General features: G+C 41.5%; 1 protein-coding gene across 11 annotated transcripts in view; it reads right to left on the bottom strand.

Annotated features, from left to right (window-relative positions):
- The window catches only part of fnbp1b (formin binding protein 1b), a 65222-nt gene extending 46414 nt beyond the window's left edge, over positions 1 to 18808 (bottom strand). For 6 of the 11 annotated variants that reach the window (XM_080476629.1, XM_080476636.1, XM_080476637.1 and 3 more), the window contains exon 1: positions 18469 to 18806. In XM_080476629.1, coding sequence (XP_080332755.1) covers positions 18469 to 18492 — 24 coding nt within the window. In that variant the 5' untranslated portion in view covers positions 18493 to 18806. Of the gene's footprint in view, positions 1 to 6210; positions 6619 to 12841; positions 12950 to 18468 lie in introns of those variants that run through there. The other 5 variants (XR_013935844.1, XM_080476623.1, XM_080476624.1 and 2 more) reach the window with 3 other exon arrangements.
- Between the last annotated feature and the right edge of the window lie 757 nt (positions 18809 to 19565).

Raw genomic sequence — 19565 nt, 5'->3', positions numbered from 1 at the left:
AGGAGGAGGGAGGGGGGGGGGGCTTGAAAGGACAGAAGAGGCGGGATTACATGGCAGGGGATTAGATTCGGAGGGGGAAACCGGGCCCTGCAGCTGGAGTCATCTAAACTTTACCAACCCCCCCCCCCCACAATGCTCCTTCACTTTGCTGCTTTATAAAACCAAACACAAATGAAAGAATAACAACAATAAGATGAGCTTCTATCATGAGTCATTCTGAGATCATTCTCTGCTAACATCACACCAGACAGGAGGAGGAAATGGAAAAAAGCAGTCAACAAAGCATTTTCCCAGGTACAAGAGGGAAAGGAGAATAATAAATTATGAATCGGAGGGAAGGATCCATGCAAGAAAACAATACATTAAAGTAAAATGAGTCTAAGCGAAAAAGAATTTTCACCGTCGTCCCACATGCTCATTACATCAACCCCCCCCCACCGCCATCACAGGTTGTAAAGTATTTAAGACGATGAAAAATACATTACTGTCTCGACATAAAAACCAGACGCAATGACACAATTGTGAAATCGGGGAGAGGAAGATAACGGACTTTAGCCGCGGAAATCGGAACAAGTCAGTGAAACAAAAACTCATCAAAGTGATCGTCAAGTCCATATGTGTGATCAAACAAAACTATTAAAAGTATGCTGGCTTTCTCTGGAAATGACCTCTTTTCTGAAGTATTCAACTGACAGTTTAGCGACCAAATTACACCCCGTGGCCGCCCCGGCGTTTCAAGAGCAGACACCTCGTTTTTGTTTCAGAAAAGTCATGTTTTTCCCCGTTTCCACAGTGACCGAGCACAGCCCTCTCGTAAGGCTTTTTTTCTTTTTCACTTGAAAAAGTTGTTGTGCAAACAGGTCTCAAATGTGGTGATTCAAAATGTATGTATGTATGTCTAATTGTGAGGAACGCACGTTTGTGTCGTGGTTATCTCTCTCGCCTCCCAGCAAAAATATGAGTTCCGAGGTTCTTCCTGTGTTTTACAGATACTCCGGATTTCTTTCACAATTCAAAGCCTTGTATTCAATGTTATCTGGTGACTCTAAATTTGAGTGAATGTGAACGTGTGTAATTGTCTCATAGCCAGTAGGGATAGGTGGTATAGCAGATGTATAGATGGATGAATATGAATGAAATCCTTTTTGAATTGTAGACAAACAATTGACCAAGTCTGGAGATTTCAGAGTTTTTTTTTTTAATGCAAAGCAGTGATGGGTGGAGAAACTACACATTTTACATAAATATTAACAAGTGGTTTTAATCATAGCAAGAACTTTTGCATACAGGTTAAATAAATGTACTTGTTTTAAAACACCAACATTTAAAGCTTTTTTTGTAGATACTCTCTCACAAGACAAAACTCTAAGGAAGCGTGTGTAGGACACATATTCTTTTGAAAGAGTTGATCTTATGATCTGGCTGCATACTCAAGTTAATGTGTGCAACATTACCAGCGTCTGTAAGTCAAAAGTTATCTAATTTACAGTCATGTTCATGTAAACCTTTGTAAAAAGGCTCCACTAACACCTCTCCTGCGTTGGACTTTCTTCCACTCTTCCATTTGAGGCCTCTGACACCTGACCTTGGTCCTGTGGGAGGGAACGAGTTGGGGGGGGAGGGCGTCCCTTCAGGAGACCAAGCAACCCCATTCTGCTTATTATTTTAGGACGTGGTCCCACTCACTGTGCTGCATGCACCATTGTGGTCGTACACGAAAGATAATAAATAGAACTGTGGAGCTAAATGTGTTTTATTATCCGGGAAATGGGAAACAGGTTCCAGCAGAGAACAAAGGGGACGCCTAGGTGGTTACTAAATATAAGTCGGCTGTAGGAAAACATATGTAGGCTTGTTTAAGGACCAACTTATTTGACCTCCAACTGTTCCTTTGAGGTGATGGGGATTATAAATTATCCGAAAGTCGGTTAATCTGAAATAACACGCGTTAGTTTTTAGCTTCTATTTCACTTAAAATAATATGACCTCACCTATACTGAGGCCTCACTGACCTCAATCCCTTCAACATGGGAGTTTTCTGTTTGTATCACCAGCATAAGGTTTGTTTTGAGTGGAGTTTGCAGGTTCTCCCTGTGCTTGTGTTTTCTAAAGATATTCCCCCCATTCTATAGTCTTATTCTGTGTCTTTTATATAATTGTTTGATGTTTTCCTCAAGTAATTCCAGTATGTCTTTATCAGATACACTGATAATCTAATTGGACAACATAGGATGACCACACACACACATTTTCATAAATCGATTCTTTTAACTAGTTCTTGCCATTACTGATGCACTTCTCTTGAAGGATTGAGATGAGCTTCCTTTTTGCTAGATGGAAATTGAAAACCCACTGAAAACATAAAGGCATTCCTGTACTTTCTTTTGGTCTCTTGACAAAATTTGACAAAAGAAAACTGCCAAAACATTGATTGACAAAAATAGTGGAAGTGGGGGAAAAAACAAAAACTGAGACCACAAGCCAAAAACACGTTCTGAACAAAGAGCCGCGTTGTTGTTTCCAATGTTGATATACATCTCTGTTTACAAAGCAGTTTTATGAGACCTAATATGATCAGCTGATACAGCAAACAAAGAGAATTAGACGATCACATCTCCAGCAGCAAAGATGATCGAAATTGGAGAGTGGCGTGTTGTTGTTTGATCAAAATTAAACGTAGAATTCTGCAAAACAAGGTATTTTTCATGCATGACGGCAAAACAAGAACGAACTGATCTTTTTTCACGATAAAGTCAAGATAATAGGGTCACAGATCAAGAACCCGAGCCCAACGTCGGATCAGCAAAAGCGAGCAGAGAGACTTTACGACGTAGTTAAATCATCTGAACAAACACTCCTGGGGACACGTGTAACTTTAATGGAGCCTTGCCGCCTCTGCAGAGGACTGTCTGCTGCTCTGATGATCACAGCAAAAATCAATATAGCATTACAGCAGCAGAAATAAAAGAAGGAGCAGTTTCATTGTCCAACCAACAGGCTGTGTAATAAAATAATATGTAAATATAGATGCAAATGATGAAAGTTCGGTGCTGGACAAGTATTTCATGCCAAAATCACAGGATTTACATGAACTGACCTCCGACAAATAAATATGAATTCATCCGATATAACTGTATGGTGCAAAACATCAAAGTTTAATTGACACCACTTTGATGCAGCTGTATGAATGAATTCAACCTCCATCTGGCTTTCGTGCTTTCACAGTTCAGTTTCACACTTTCCAAACTTAGATTCAAGCTTTCACATTGTGTCAGGATTGGCTGCGTGAAGCCGCCCCACTGTGAGGAAACCTGTCAGAGAAAAGACAGACTAAGAAAAGAGAGACCCCACACAAAAGAGGAGGGGGAGCACTCCACAAAGGCTGAGGGGACAGATGTTGACCAGGGATGGCAAGAGTGAGGACAATGAGACAAGAAGCCTTTAAATGCTTTTGTCTTCAATTTAGGGCTTTGGAATTTGTTAGCAGGCGGACAGCTCAGTGCTTCTTTAACCCTCTGCGTGCTGATCTGGAGTCCTCGACGCTGCGATTGCGTCACACCTGAAGACGGGTTTCCACGTGGCCTCATCACATTATTTAGAGTTATTTCAGGACTCTCGTCAGCCGGCAAACTCCAAACTGCAGTGGAGATGAAAAGGTTGGAACTATGAAACCGTGTTCATCCAGAAGTCCTGCCAATTACAGTTACAAATAAATAATTGAATTATCTATTCACAATTTTGTTTGTTGCAAAAAAGTTTCAGGATTTTTATGGCAACGTTTTGAAAACGATGTCCGTTTACACGGAAACGGCAGAAAACTACTTACCATGCCAGGCCACCAGGTGGCACTGTTGGATGTTTTTGTAATGAAACTGCACACATCTGTTTTCACCTGAACGTGTTGTATAAACGGGGCCTGAGTTGTAAGAAAACGTAACTAGTTACTTCGAAAGTTAAATTAGCTTTAATTTTTTTGTCACCATGGGTTCAGCTCTGTTTGGGTCTGTTTATGATTGGGCTCATTGGGTTTAATCATTTAATTGGATGAACATGCTCTACCATGTGGATGTTGCCGGTTCTGATTTATGAACTAATTCGTTACAGGTACGCTGGAAACACATTCATGGTTTATGTTACTTAGTAGTAGTAGACTTAGTTTGAGATTTATGCAGCAGGAATTTAGTGAAATAGTGACACTGCATCAGCTATTGCTGAAGCTAACAGAGAGGCAGCAGCTCTCATACTGTTTCAATTTCATAAGAACAAGCTCACAGAAACCTCAGTGATTCAGAATAATTTCATGAAAGATCAGTTACTTGCACGTTACTTTACAATGCAAATTTCCCAACTGCATACGGCTTGACCACAGCAGGGCCGGACACACCACAGACAGAGAAAAGCAGCATTTGGCCGCGTCTCAGCACCGTGGGCGTCCAGCAGCAAGAACAAATATTTGGTGGAGATGCCAAACCCTCTCTGAAACACACACTGGTCTTTGTCCAAGAAGGGGAGGCGGAACAATGCCTCCATAGCCTGGTGTAACCCCTGTGTCGGAGAAGAGTCACAGGAAAGAGGGGCGGCTGCCTCACGCGCGTATACCAACGTGCACGTGCACACACATAAACAAAGATGGTGGTTCACTGAATAAGCTGCCCTCAGCTATTTAACTCCGGGTTATTAAAGGTTGAAGGGTCGACAGCCTCCGAGCCCCTCAATGAGAATTCAACACACAAATACAGAAAATAAATGTCTTTATGCATCTTGTGCTTCAAAGCAACCAACACATATTTTACTCTTTGATTGCCAAAGAGTGTCAACTGAATTGACATTGACAAAGACACATTAATAATTGCTCCTCAGGATGGGTCATCTCATGCCTGCCAGGGAATACGTGAATACAGTGTGAAGAAACATGCTCGGAGGCAAACATACGCAAAACTTTCCGCAAAATATGAGCAGCTGTTTGGGGCTGCGGGTGACCTTATGTGTAAGAGCGCTTGTTTGCATGCCATGTAGATATTAATAGCAACAACGCCTCTGCCGGTCTGAAATTTAAGAAAGTGTGTTGGCGTGCGCACACGTGTAGTGTAGTGCTCATACATTTCCTCTCCATGCCTGCTTGGACACGGCCGTCTCAACACCACTATTGTGGGATCTCAGGGAGTCCGGCAATATTCTTGATGGTATGGATAAATAGGAAAAGCAGTTTTTGTTTTGATATTTATCAAACTCCAAGTCTGCTTCACTTGAACATTTAAAAAGATTCCAATTGAATGCTTACAAAACAAAATAATACTATTTTTAGATACAGAGCAACCCTGTTTTGCTTGTATTGGATATTCAGGCCACAGTTGGAAGCACATTTTTATCCTTTAGATTTAGTTTTAAGATCAAAACTACAAGAACTACACAAAGGGCTCTAAGTAGGATGGCGAGAACAACAGTTAAATTACAGAAAACAGTTTAAATGCAAAAACGACACTTCAAAGCTCTTCTGAAACAATGGCCAAAAAGCAAGACAAAGGCCTAGGCTCACACAAAATAGCCATTTAGTCCCACTCACTGTTGTTTAGTCCCTGCCGAATGAAAGTAGAGGGGAGCCAAATGTTCGAAAAGCCCTGGAAACCATCTTGTGTAAGCAAACAAAGAAGTCGCTGCCACTGCTGCGCTAATGCTGCTCAGACCGCACTAAATAAATCAAAAACTTTGATTCAGGTGTCGAGTGAAGAAACACTTTCAGTCAATGGAAAACCTTGTGCAATACTTCACAGTGCCACTTTGAGGCAAACTTCCTGGGTGTTGAGCAGATTGCATACATCACGCACTTACACAACTCAATGGAAAATATGACTTTCATTTGCTATCACATTTTTATTTACACGCATAGTATCATGTTCCCAAAACATGGCCTAGACCATTATGTAACCTTCTACCTTTGTCTATTAATGCTGGTAAAAAGTATTACGGTTGAGCCGTTGGTTTCCTCAATAAGAGAACCTTTTTGTGGCCGTTAAGTAACAGGAAATTGCTGCCTCTCAGCTGTGAGTCATAATAACGGAGACTCACGGACATCAAAAAGAAACCTGCAGCATTTATTCATCATCTAAAGAGGTATTCTCTTTTCTTGTGTTGCCAGTCTGGTGAACCCACTTCGACCAAATCAAAGACAAAGGCAATTAGACAAATGGAATCACTTCTTTGCTCACTTACAGCACTGGTCATCTTCATCTGCAGCAGCACCTGCAGATACTCTTCATACGCACTCAGCTCGCGCTCCTCCTTCGGCTCCTCTTTTTCTGGTTTCACAGAAAACGCGTTGTCCAGGAAGACAAAAAACTCGCTTCTTCGACGCAACATGCTCATGGTTTTAATGCAGTAACATATGGAGAAGAACAAACTGAGTTAATCCATCCGAGAGGAGGTGGGGGGAGGCGAAACAAAAGAACAAGTCTTGTTGGAGCAAATGAGATTCCAACAAAGTTTACAATCCAGAGTACAGAAGTGCAGAATCCAAAGATATCATATATCCAAGAACATCTTCATCTCATGAGGATCAATCGACACTATGCGACCAGTCAGAACGAACGCTATCATGAGAACAAATGTCGTTACCAGTACAGAACGTGATTAAATGGCGCTGTTATTAATCTGATTACTAGGCCGCCCTCCTGACTACCTTTAGCACCCAATAGGCTGCTCTGTGGATTAATCCTGCTCGGCCAGTAAACACACATTAGCCATTGTTCCCGCTGAGCTGTTTTTGTTCTTTTGCAGGGGGTGAGGGTGGGTGAGGGTAAAGCTCTTTAATGCTTACGTAACTCAATGGAATGAAGGCAAACTTTGCACTCTGGAATATTCCCAAAATGAAGGTGTCGCGGTGACACTTTACGTACTAATCTGCTTTAACAAGGCAGGTTATCAGCAACAGGCGAATATAATCCCCCGTTTAGTCAGGAAACAAGAAGTTCTCCAGATTGGCCTTTTGACGAAATATCTCCCATCCCTGTTGAATGGTTACAGACAGATATAGCAAGTGGGAACTGATTGAGTAATTATTCCACATCAGCTCAATGGCTGGCCTGGTGTGGACCGAATATGTAAGTGGCCCACATTTTTAATCATGTTTGATAATAAATATAGTTTTCAAACATACTGGGGAAAGAAAATGCTAATAAGCAGCAAATTTTAGTAGGTTCAGTTCCAATCTTGGGCTGCTCTCTATCGCCTTTTCCAGCTAACATTATGAAAAGGGCAGGGTACATCCTGACACACAAATACCCACACACACACACACACATGGCGTTAACGTGTGTTTCACGTGATCCGATCACATATGGCGAGCCCTGATGCAGATTGTTTACATTTGTCCGTATCCATAACCCCAACCCTAACCCGCTTGCATGAGGAGAACATGCAAACCCGGACATGATCCAATTTTTTGATGTGATAATCATTACGCCACCATAACACCACAAGCCAAACTAGTTTTAAACTATTTGATCCAAAACAAATATGAATCATACAGAAGAGCATGTTCAAACTTGACAGTGTTCATTTGTTAAAATGTGCAATTTAACAGAACACATAAAATTATGTGTGATTCAACTGTGAAAGCAGCACAAAACCAAAGGCGACTGAATGACACAACCACGGGATAGGAAAGTGACTCCTTGCAATATTTCCTTGTTGGTGTAGGCAGGGAGAAAATCTTCATCCATACCAGAAACTCTCAGCCTGTTAAAAATATGACCACAGTAATCCCACAACAGCACTCAAGTGCACAGCATTGTTGTGGAATTTCTTAAACTTATAAAAGCAGTCAATATGTCAACTTTTTTTTTTTTTTATGCCAACGTCAGAGGGGTTTTCTCTCTTTCTGCTTCTGTCCTCACCCCATATGTTTAAAAACAGCCTTAAAAACTAACAAAAGGAGAGAGTATCATGCCTGTTTGTTTGTTAGTTTGACCTATGTCCTGTTCTTTTTGTCTTGTAGGTAAACACTCATGAAACATGCAAAATGCTAAAGCTGGGACTTAATACTGTCCTCAGCATGTAAATGACACCCGTGACCTCCTGCTGTCCACAAATAGTCCAATCAGTTTGCAGGTGAAACTCCTGTCAGAGGCAGACGTGCTACAGTATGTCAGCGTGTCTTGTTTTTCTATTGAACATCACAGTGACGACATGCTTTGTTTGCATTTGCTTCAAATTATAACCTTCAAGATTACTATACTTCTTTGCCAATAGGTGTCAGTCTTCAAGTTTAATCATGGATTCCACAGAGCTTATGCAGTCGTCGTCCCCCCCCCCCCCCCCCCCCCCCCCAAAAAAGAAGAACAACATACAAACAAACAGGACTGGCTTATAATTATGCCTGCTGGCAAATATTATGGGAGTAAAGGAGAGACTAGATTAAACATGTTCGTGTTTTTATGCGCTTTATGCTTTGACCCAACCGGGTGTCTTGATTACAGTCTACAGTTCATAAATAGATTTGTCAGTGCCGTGTAGGACGTCACATGTTTGAATGGCTTTTCACTCTCTGTGGCTTGTATTCAGAAAAAAAACAACAGTAGATGACTTCCCTTGAAGAACAAGCCGCTCTTCAGTAGGGCTCCATTTAGCTAAGTGCAAACCAGTCACACAATCTTTCACACTTTGGTCTCAGATTAAACAAAGTTGTAGACGTTTTGTTGTTGATGCACGTAAGAACTCATCGCACTACAAACAAACGCTGCAAATAAAAATTTGATGCAAAAACTGTCCTGTAAGCATGTTAAATGCAGATAACTGAGCAATGCTTTATGAGCTTAACATATCGTCTTTTTTGAGGTTTGAGGTCAACGAGTCACTTTAATTTGCTTGTAGGCGTGAATGTGACTGGGTGATCGTTTTACTCTCTGTGTTTGTCCTGTGATGAACTGGTGAATGTGTATCTTGACTTTGCAAAGATGGATGATACAAGACGGACAGATGGACTCAGACTCCCTCAAACAATCCAAAAGATGGGTTTGTTATGTGAAATGGTGTCTGGCAGCCTGTCCTGGGTTCACCCTCCCTTTTGAATAATGTCTGCTGCGATCGGCTCCAGTTTCCCGGACCCTACCTACAGATAAGGGAGTATGGAATTTGCATATTGGGATGTATTATCTGCTCAAGCTGACAGAAATAATAAATCATGCTTGATGGATGTAACACTCAACTGTCAGGAGATAGTTTGAATTCAGCAGGTCTTTAATTATTAGTTTATATACATTATAAAGACTAATACATGGGAACTCCAGAGATGAAAGATAAGCTGGACCGCCTCCTCTTCTAACTCCCACTTTTCAAGTTCCCCAGCTGCTACAAACTCCACTGAATGGGGAAAAAAAAAAGACAATGTTGTAGGCTACAGGGACTTAAACTGATATTCTCTTCACTTTCTCTCTTTTCCACTGATGCTTGAGCCTCTGAGGATTTTCTAAGTACTTTCCATGTATTTTTTTTTACATGAACTGAAATCTCTGGTTGAGGCAGTTTCCTAGCCAAGATCTGTGAATTATGTGGCGGCTCTCTCACTCCACCCAACACGTCTGGTCTCGGGGTATGAGTCGAAGATGGTACTTTCGATGACGCTTCCTGACACGACAGGCAGATGAGTCATCTTGGCGGGACTCTGATCTGCTGGTGCGTTTCATTTGGGCAAAAACAGTGGCAGGTACTTTTTTTTTCTTTGTACTCAATATGGATTATGTAGGGAAACACCTAACTACCTATTCAGGAGGAAATGTGAGATTATGATTGATGTGAGGAAGTCTGTTTTGGTTACTGAGTGAGGACAGACCTTGCTGACGAGAATGTATGAAAATTAGAAACGCTTGACATTAGCTCATAATGTGATATGTGGTCAACTAATGAGACTGTGATATTACCAGTGGTGTAGTCAAGGGGATTTTCCAGTCAGCATCTGAATCCCCCTGATGCACCACAGCGGTATCCAAGAGCCATTTATTTTCCCTGGGATGATGAATCCATAAGCCACTCTACATGATCCGCCTCAAAGACAAATACTATGGACAGATTTTCACTAAATAGAATCGTCTTACATCATGCCACTGTTTCTAAAAAAAATGTGTTTCTGGGCTGCTTTAAAAGAAATAAAATTTTTTAGAGTGTACCCATTACACCACAGGATATAACCAATGATAAATAAAGACTTAAGCATATGATGTTGATGTATACTTAACAGTGCCCTTTCTCTTCTTGGGCTACTTTTAAAAAGTTGTTTTTCATAGTTTTTCCATGATTTATGAGCTTCTGCCTTCTGGCCTGCTGCCACCAGCTGATGAATAAATGAAATAGGAACCGTTCTCAACCAAATCAAAGCCTAATATGTTGATGAATGCATAGGTCATATGCAGATTCCAATCGTTGAAATCCAGTGATGATAATATATGCGATATATTCTTCAGCCGAAATAAGAAGCAACCGACATTTCCTGTCATAACCATTCAAAGTGCAATCAATGATCTCTGCCCTTTCTGTCCAGTGTCATGCAGACCAATAAATCTCCACCCACCCCGCAAACTGGCCCCAACAATGAAATAGAAGTCCATACAGCCTCGTGCAGATCTGGGAAGCCTCATCTCTAAACGGGAAAAATGTTTGTGTTTATTAAATCAGTGAGTCATCATGACTGCGAAAGAAGAAAAGAGCAAGTGAGACATTTTGAAGAAACGCACAAGTGGGCTGAGGTGGAATCTGGAAACATCCACAGCAGTTAAGGAGACTTTAAAGCAGCAGGAGAGAAATGACTGCCAACTGCATCCAGTTTCATTACAGCTTTGAATCATTTCACATTAGGCAGCCGTAAACTAACAGATAACAAGGTTTGCATGGTTACCAACCGTGTCTCTTGACCACATCTGGCAGTGTTTAAAAAAAAAAAAAAAAAGAGGGGATTTCAATCAAGCAAAATAACAGGTCACTGCTGCCTCACAAGCAAGCATCAAAAACCTTCCCTGACTTCATGGCCACAAAAGAGATGACGATTTACACTTTCAGGAGTTTAGCACACACACTAGATGGCAACTGCAAACATCTGCAGTGCCAAATCCATTTACATCTGAATAATACCCAGAGAAGTAAAACAAATCTGTGTATCCAGTCCAAGCACTCTTTTTGTTTATCGATGTTAAAAGCTTCACCAGGAACTCATAAAAGATGGTATTAGCACCGTTGTGTTTCAATGTTATTTTTCTAAATAATATCCTTGCATTTTAAAGCCGTGCGGTAAATGTTCCAAAAGTATTGACAGTTACTCACATAACATTTGAGCAGAAAATCATAAAAACAGTATAGATCTTACACGTTTTTCACCAAAGGAAATTTTGCAGCTGCATAACTGCTCACAGTAAGCAGCAACAAACGGTGAACAAATGACACACCGATGAGAATATTAACTGAAATACTGAATCAAATATACAAATCGGAAGTGACCAATGTATATGTTCTATATCAGGGGTGTTAAACACATTTTAGTTCAGGGGCCACATACGGTCCAATTTCATCTTGAATGGGCTGGACCTGTAAAATAGTGCCATAATAACCAGTCAGGCATTAACTTACGTCAATAACTGTATTTTTTTTTTTTATATTTATATGTGTGGCTGATTATCTTAGTGCTTCATAAGTTACAGGAGATAAAGCAGGAGTTTGAAAACACACAGCGTTTCACACGTTTACATAAAAGGTTCTGCTGCCCTGCATTCTCAATCCGTCACCTTGACAACACATGAAACACCCAACACTGAAACTCACTGCCTGAAGAACAAACCACACTTCCAGTATGTCGAATAACGCGGCAGCATTTAGGTGAACATGGACAGTTACAGGTGACAATATATAGGCGCTCATGTGAGTGCGGCCCAATGGCTGCAGGATTTCCACAGTCCCAGCAGTGATTACAGAGTGACTTTACAAATAACAGAAGAGGCGGTGGCTGCCGATTAGAGGCTGCAACAGCGTGTGGTGGGAAGGATTGAGTCATATTTTTCAGGGACAAGATGACACAACAGATTCAGACCTCTCCTACTGAGCTTTCTGGAGGAGAGGAGAGTGTACGTGCGCTGAGAAAAACCTTTTTTTAAAGACGATAAAATACAGGGAAAAACTATGAAAAGTTACATTTCCAACTGAAGAAGGTTTGGGTAAATAATTTCCACTTGAACAATTAAATCACACTGTGCCACGATCCCCCCCATCTGTGGGTCTGCCTCCCTTCACTCTGCCCCGCCCTGCAGCCTTCGGATCAAATGTGAATCCATTCATCACCGCTTCACCGTCGCCAGGGTTCAAAGAAAGTGGATAAAATGGACTCGGGGTGGTATCACTGAGTCAGCAGGTGGGTGGCGATGAGTAGATTTAACGGGCCAGGTTTGTTGTAGTCTGCCAGAGGGTTCAGACACTGACCCCCGCTGACTCCAACACACTGGCCGAAAGGAAACACAGTGGCTCGGGTTTCGGTCCTGGAAGTGCCTTGAATGTCAAGTGAGCGGTAGGGGTTTGGAGCTGGACCCCCAGGGGAGTGAGGGGGATGGTGGGGGTGAGACACATGTAGCACCAGGTTACTTTCGGCTGCAGACAATGTCTGTCCTCAAACGATGCCATGAGGTTTTGATTGAAATTTTCTCTCTCTTAAAAAAGTCTCCCCATAAAGTACTCTAATCGACAAGAGCACCCAAATTGAAATGCTGCAAATACAGATGCCAACAAGGAAAAGAGTCAAAAACGTCTGCAGTTGAGCGGAAGACCACCCATGAACACCAAGACGTGGACTCCCACATACAGTTTGACTCACCTTAAGGTGCTGCTCTTTCACCAGAGTCTCCGTTTTGTCCATGGTGACTCACCAATAAATTCTGTGTCTGCGTACTTGTACATCCAGCGTCAGCGGACTCCTGTGTGCAAATGTGTGATAAGCAGCCTACAGCTGGTTCCCAACGTCACAGGAGAAGTGAAAAGGTTCATGAAGGTCACAGTGGAAAGGTATAGCGTCCACATTGTTAAACAGAAACAGAAAGGATGTGCTTAACTTCTTTTTTTTTTTTTTTTTTTATTTAACTTTGAGCTCCTTGACTATTCATGTCCTGTGAGTAAATCTTCTGAGAATAACCTACATGTGGTACAAGTACCTTTGGTCTATTAGTTGTATGGGTACTGTTGAGAGAGCCAACTTGAGATCTGAGCCAACCCAGAGGAAATAATGTGGTCTTCTGCTGTTCAGAACTCCTCTCAACAGCAAGTGAAACTAATGTGACTTCATGTAGACCGATTATTCAGTATAATGCCTCCAGAGTGAGTGACAGAGTAATCAGTATATATAACGTATGTATAATGTCATTTCTTTTCTTTTGAAACTGTACTTCCACATGTGAGAGGGTCACATGTCTCACCACAATCCGCTTCCTTGTTTCCTGGTTGCATTTGCAGAAAACGCCTGCAGACGAGAGGGTTTGAGGGTTCCTCGCTGTGCAGTGCCAGTGATTCAGATCCACTAAAACAACTGTCGCTTCCTAAGAATCTGGCAGAAGCGCTGGTGCCAACTCGCCGAGAATTTCAATGTGCAGAGACGAGTGTGAAGTCGGGCTGCTGTCTGGATTCAATGCTGCAAGACACAATCAGACTCTCAAATGTTGTTTTTCCGACACTTGTTCAACTGGTATCTTGTTGCTGTTTCAAGGCCGGCGTGATGGCAGCAAACATTCCCACAGTCTGTCTTTAGGATGTTTGTGAATACTATAATCAGTACAATGATGTTGCACCAAAGGTATTCCACATTTTGGAGTGAACTGAATGTTGTGTTACTCACTGTCCTGTGACTCAACAGGCCAAACAATACAGCTCCACCACCATCATTCTTGTTTATTGAATCAGTTTAAGCAAAGAAAACTCTTTTCTCGTGGCAAAGAAAAGACACAGTCGGCAATCAGGTAAACCGCTTGATGGGTACAATCTGATGCGGCTCCTTTAAACCTGGAAAAAGTCTCGCTTCAGTTGTGCTGAATTTGTGAATGTCACAAAATATCAGTTGCCTTCGAGACCACACCGCAGTCGTGTTTATGAGAGATTGTGAAACCCTTAACAGCTCTGACTTCACTTCCTGAAACATAGTTTACTTTCCTGTTTGCAGCGAGGAACAACAGTATGATAAAACGTTGTCATGCACATGATGTCCCATCTTTTATACATCATGCTGCGTCAGCTAATCATTCAGAAATCCCAACATGGACACAGTAACTACAAGTATTGTGATCTCAAATCCAAAATACTCACTTGATTCTATCGGATGAACCATTTACACTCAAATGAGGACAAATTATTGCGATATTTTATGTGATACAAGGTTAACAATGTCAGTAAAGAATTAAGAAAAATGCATTTTGAGGGTTACCAGATGGATTTAGCTCTTTAAATCTGCCAATTTGCTCTTTATCTGTGTTTAAAAAAATCGGAAACTCGGCTTAAAAAAGAAAATACTGGTTGCAACCTACTGAAAAGTACTTGTAGATTAACCCACAAACATCCTGACTTTGCTCTATATAAACGTGTGGCGGCTGACGCGTTGGGTTTGTACCAACAACATGGCCAGTTGTGAGGAATCTCCAGTGGCAACAGCCACCAGAAGGACATTTCAAAACTCAGTACGCTTTCCAGTTCCAGGGACTGGGATTAAAATAACAAGTGTCTGGATTTCATTCAGACCACTCAAGGAAAAAAAGTAGGTAAGCATCTGGGAATAATACATTATTCCACACAAAAAGCTCCGTCGAAAATCATTTTCCAGACCTCAGTGAGCACATGAAAGTGTCTTTGGGCTGCGCTCGCTGTATGCATGACTACCTGTCCAATAGTGTTCCTCCATCAAACACTGGGGTTGAAAAAGTAAAAATACACGGACAACACTGAGAAATGCAAAGAATGTGTACTACAAGTGTTTTTGTTTTTTTTTCCTCTGTGAACTTTGTACCAGGTAAATTACTGGAGAATTTGGCACAGTCCCCCCCCCCCCCGCCTTTTTTTTTTTTCTTAGAAAGGAAAGCACACCCATGATTTAACTATCCCCAGACCCCTTTGCTTTGGTAGAGATGAAAAACATAACCTACATTATTAACTTTGAACTGAAGTCTGCATTAGTGCAAGCAAAAATAAAAAAATAACTGGGCAGAATCTGTAGCCATCAGATAAAAAAAAAAGTCAACAAATTCAAAACCCTGTGTAAAAGAAATCCTGCTGCAGCTTACACATATTTACTCTAAAAAAGAGGTGCAACGTGAGTTTATGTCAATATAACGTGACCCTCCTGGCGGGTTCAAATAGCCGAGTCCATGTAGAGACTCGCAGGCATACAGTTATTGCATGTTAAACACACGAATGCCGGAAAAACAACGCCGTCAGAAGATCCTGCAACAACAAGCCAGCTTATCTGCCAGGACGTCTGTCAGCACGGAGACCGCAGGACGACTGGCGTGTGCCAGCGGATCGTTTCCACGACAAAATCATAGCGTGAGCCCCTGAAACGAAACCCTGACAACAGGAATTCAAACCTCCCGTAACCGCTAATTATCAAGGGGTAAAGATAGTTGAACACGCTCCTGTAATCTTCATTACCGCTTTGTTGTAGCCCATGATGCACTGTTATACACGTGTGTGTGTGTGAATGTGAACGTGGGGAAATACCAGGAACACTGTGACTGGCTTGATAAGAGCGACCAGGTTGAACTGAGTTCAACAATCCTTGAAAGCCAATTTCAATGGGATGAAAAGTGACATCATGGGAGAGGAATTCAGAATAGTAAGGTCACTGTGCTTCAACTCCTGACTTCTACTCCGGCTCACAAAGGGTTTTGTACAGTAATGAATCAAAAATGTTATATTTAGGATTCAAAACAGCAGCCAGATTAAGTGCACTAGAACCCATGTATTTGAACAATCGTGAGGGGGAAACAATTCAAAGAAATGCACTCTATATTAATATAAATTTAGCGGTATGTGTGATGACTGCAGAGGATGAAGTTTGAGTTCACTCACATTCAAATGAAACTGGTGGTTCAAAATAATCCAGGGATAGAATTAACCAGATTAATTAACACAGATGTGAGGATGTAACGATTACAAAAGCTGTAAGTAAAATCTATTCTTTTTAAAAAGGGGTATACATGTCTGCCTGATCATTGGTCCAGTTAAAAGTGACCTTCTTTTCAACCACTGCTGAGGTTAAAAGGTCTTTTTCAACTGAACACAAACCAACTGACAGCAAGATAGACTGAATATTTAATCCTTTTTAAGATGTAGCGGATTTTAACAACATTTCCAGATTCCACGTGTCAAAATGAGAAGAGATCAACATGAGAAATATCAATAAATAGGTGTAACCATGACCGTACAAAATGAAATAACTCCCCAACATAAATGTCATGTTCATGCATTTCCATGATCAAGCCTCAGCGGTGGGATTCACAGTGTCACACTTCAATCAAATTTCATTCATTCATTAGCCTTTATTTAGTCAGCAGACCCACATTGAGATTAATAATCTCTTTTACAAGTGCGTCCTGGCAATGCCAACTTTCTCACATATTCAAATGCAAGTCACCACCATTCTCCGTGCCCTCTTTGCTTCCTGCAGGATCTCTGATTCAGTGGAACTGGAAGTTCACGCTTTTTGTTTCCTACACCCATCAAGTCGTGTGTTGATTAGCTGTCCCTCTGATATCACCTTGTTTGGTTGTTGTTTTCTGTCTCTTCTCTATCTCAATCTCAACTGGTGCTTCAGAAAGGCACCACAGTGCCGTGTGACGTTTAGGATATAATTGGTGCAATATAAATAGAACACAAGTGAATTGAATAGTAGAAACTAATGGGCTGGATTCCACTGAGTGTGCAGACAGAGGCACTGTTATATTTATGATATATACAAATCAATACTAGGCCTATTACCATTGTACTTCTATCCATTGGAAGTTTCAGCTACACTCTTGGAAGTGGCAGCTTCTTCATGTAGGTTTGATAGAATTAGGAAAGACTGCCTGTTCAGTCTTCAATTCAGATCGAGGGTGTCAAGCTCCTGTTATGTAAAAAGAGTAGCTGGAATCTGTTGTCAAAAATATGATAAAATGTGGTCATTTACAATTAATATTAGTTCCTTCTGCCTTCAAAAAAGTATTCTATTAAAAAAAAGTGTCAAAAGAAATAGCAGCAGCAGAATAAGTCATTCATAAAATACATACTTTCAATCAAAAATGTATGTGTTTGTATTTTACTAAACGCAATGTGAATACAAGATTAGAGGAACATCTAAAATCTATGTTTTTATTTTTATTTTGTTCTCGTTGTGTCGCCATGAGATAAACTGCCAGCAACGTTCCCTCGCCAATGAGTTTGAGACTTGGACACACAAACACCCAGAAACTGAATGAGGACAACTCTATACTGTTGCTTTGTGTGAAGTTTGTGTGTCTGAATATTTGTGCTATTTGCATAGATGCTTGGATTTTTAGTATGTTTTATACATCATGTACATAACTGTGTATATCCAGGTGTTAAATATATGACACTTCCTGGTAAAGTTGATTTAATGCTGTCGTCGTTGCTGTAAATACTCCCTTTTCTTCTTGGTTTTTGATCTAATAGTTGTTGTTAGACTTGTACTATACATATTTATCTTTCCTTTCACGTTATTGTTTCTAATTTGTGTATTGCTGCCTCAGATGATGCTGTCACAATATTTCAGTATTGTCTTTTTAACATTGCTTCCACAGAGACCACTGAAGAACTGAATATTATGCTGTCAAACGCCACATATCCAGCTAAGGAAATCCAACGTTTGTCGCTATTAAGAACACATGTGTCATGTAAATAATCTCCAGTTGCGGACTTGATTTTGTTAAATGCGTAATAACCAGTGAGTAAACTAGAAAAGGGATGTCCACCACTGTCTGTTAAACCTTTTTGCATTGCAGATAACAATGAGGGCATTACCTCATCTACTTCCTCTCCCAGCCGTGACCATGGACAGTTTTTTTTTGTTTTTTTTAACCTGCTTGTTGCACCTTTATGACACAAACATCACTGCAACACAAATGTGCAGCAGCCCCGAACAACTTGGCGTCGGTGGGGAAGAGGGGGGGGTGTGCAGAAACGCGTGCTTTCGAATCAACAAACGCAAACTAAAAAAAGAAGAAGAGGGTCAAACAAAAAGAGAGAAATGGAGAGTGGGTTAAGGTTTAGAGGAGGATTTTCATCTCCCCACCGCAGGAATAAGCTTCAGTGATTAGCGCTACAAATTAGCCGCTCGCGGAGGCTGGACGACCACAAAGAGGCGCGCGTTAAAAGAAAAAAAAAAGAAAAAAAAATGGTGCATTGCCACATTGTATCAGACGAACCGTTACATCCATCAACATGATAAGGACGTGCACCGAGACTCACCCATAGCTCTGACCCCCAGCTCATGGTTTCAGTCCTGGGAATAATCCACACCACTCGCTTACGAGGTGTTTTCTCTCGGCGCGCGCGGCGGCGGCGGCGGACGTGACTCTTTCCCTTATATTCGCCTTTTCGTCGGGTTGATCGCGTGTCATCCGCCGCATATGAGGGAAATCAAAAAAAAAAAAAAAAAAAAAAAAACCCTTTCCCGTCGTCGTCGTTTTCACCCCCTCCTTTTTCAGAGTCTCATCTTTCCTGTGTGATACAAGATGGCCAGGAGCTGCTGCCTCCGCCGCTGCTGCATAATCTAGCAGGATAGTCTCGCTATAGGCAGGCAGTGCGCGCACCCGCTACCACCCGATGACAGCTGCTTCTGCGCGCGCACAGAGGGGCAGAAAAAAAATAAAACCGGCACTATGTATGTGTGTGGAGGGGGGTGTCACTGCAGGGTTGCCCAATCAATAAAGCTTCTCCACCAATACTAATACCTCCAGTCACGATTGATCTGAGACGCGCACGTTTTGAATACTGAGGAACATTAAGGGGCAGTGGGAGGGAGCAGTGGGAGGGAGCCCCCCCCTAAGGGTTTAGTTAACCAACTTCTGGGGTAACCTTTCGTCTTTCCTGTCGTGCTTGTTCTTCCTGTTAAGATCCGCGTTGATCAGGCGATTGAACTTGTTTTACTCTAAAACAGGGATGATTATCGTGAGGACAACAAGAATGGCATCAACTGCCAAACAAGCACCACCCGACCTCATGGATATACCAGAATTATATCCCCTTCTTTAAAGTAGATCTTGATTTACAATTATAATGTATTTCAATTACTAATTTTTTCATAGGGCCCATTGCTCAGGTAGCACTGCCTGATTCGAATAAACAAGCCCTGATAATGAGCCATTATGTTGAATGAAGTGTGTTGGAGCTGGGAGACATCCAATGCTGGTCCAGAGTATTTGAGGAGCAAGGCATGAGAATCGTTGCTGCATTGCATAGAAAGTGCAGTACATCACAATAAACATATTGAAGCCACACTTACAGTGAGTCTGGGACCACCTTGGGGAGAATGGCTGAATATACAGTTCAGGCCTGAGGAGTTT

The sequence above is a fragment of the Lipophrys pholis genome (genome assembly GCF_963383615.2).
Source record: "Lipophrys pholis genome assembly, chromosome: 12".
Lineage (NCBI taxonomy): Eukaryota > Metazoa > Chordata > Actinopteri > Blenniiformes > Blenniidae > Lipophrys > Lipophrys pholis.
This window is presented reverse-complemented; position numbering and strand designations above follow the sequence as displayed.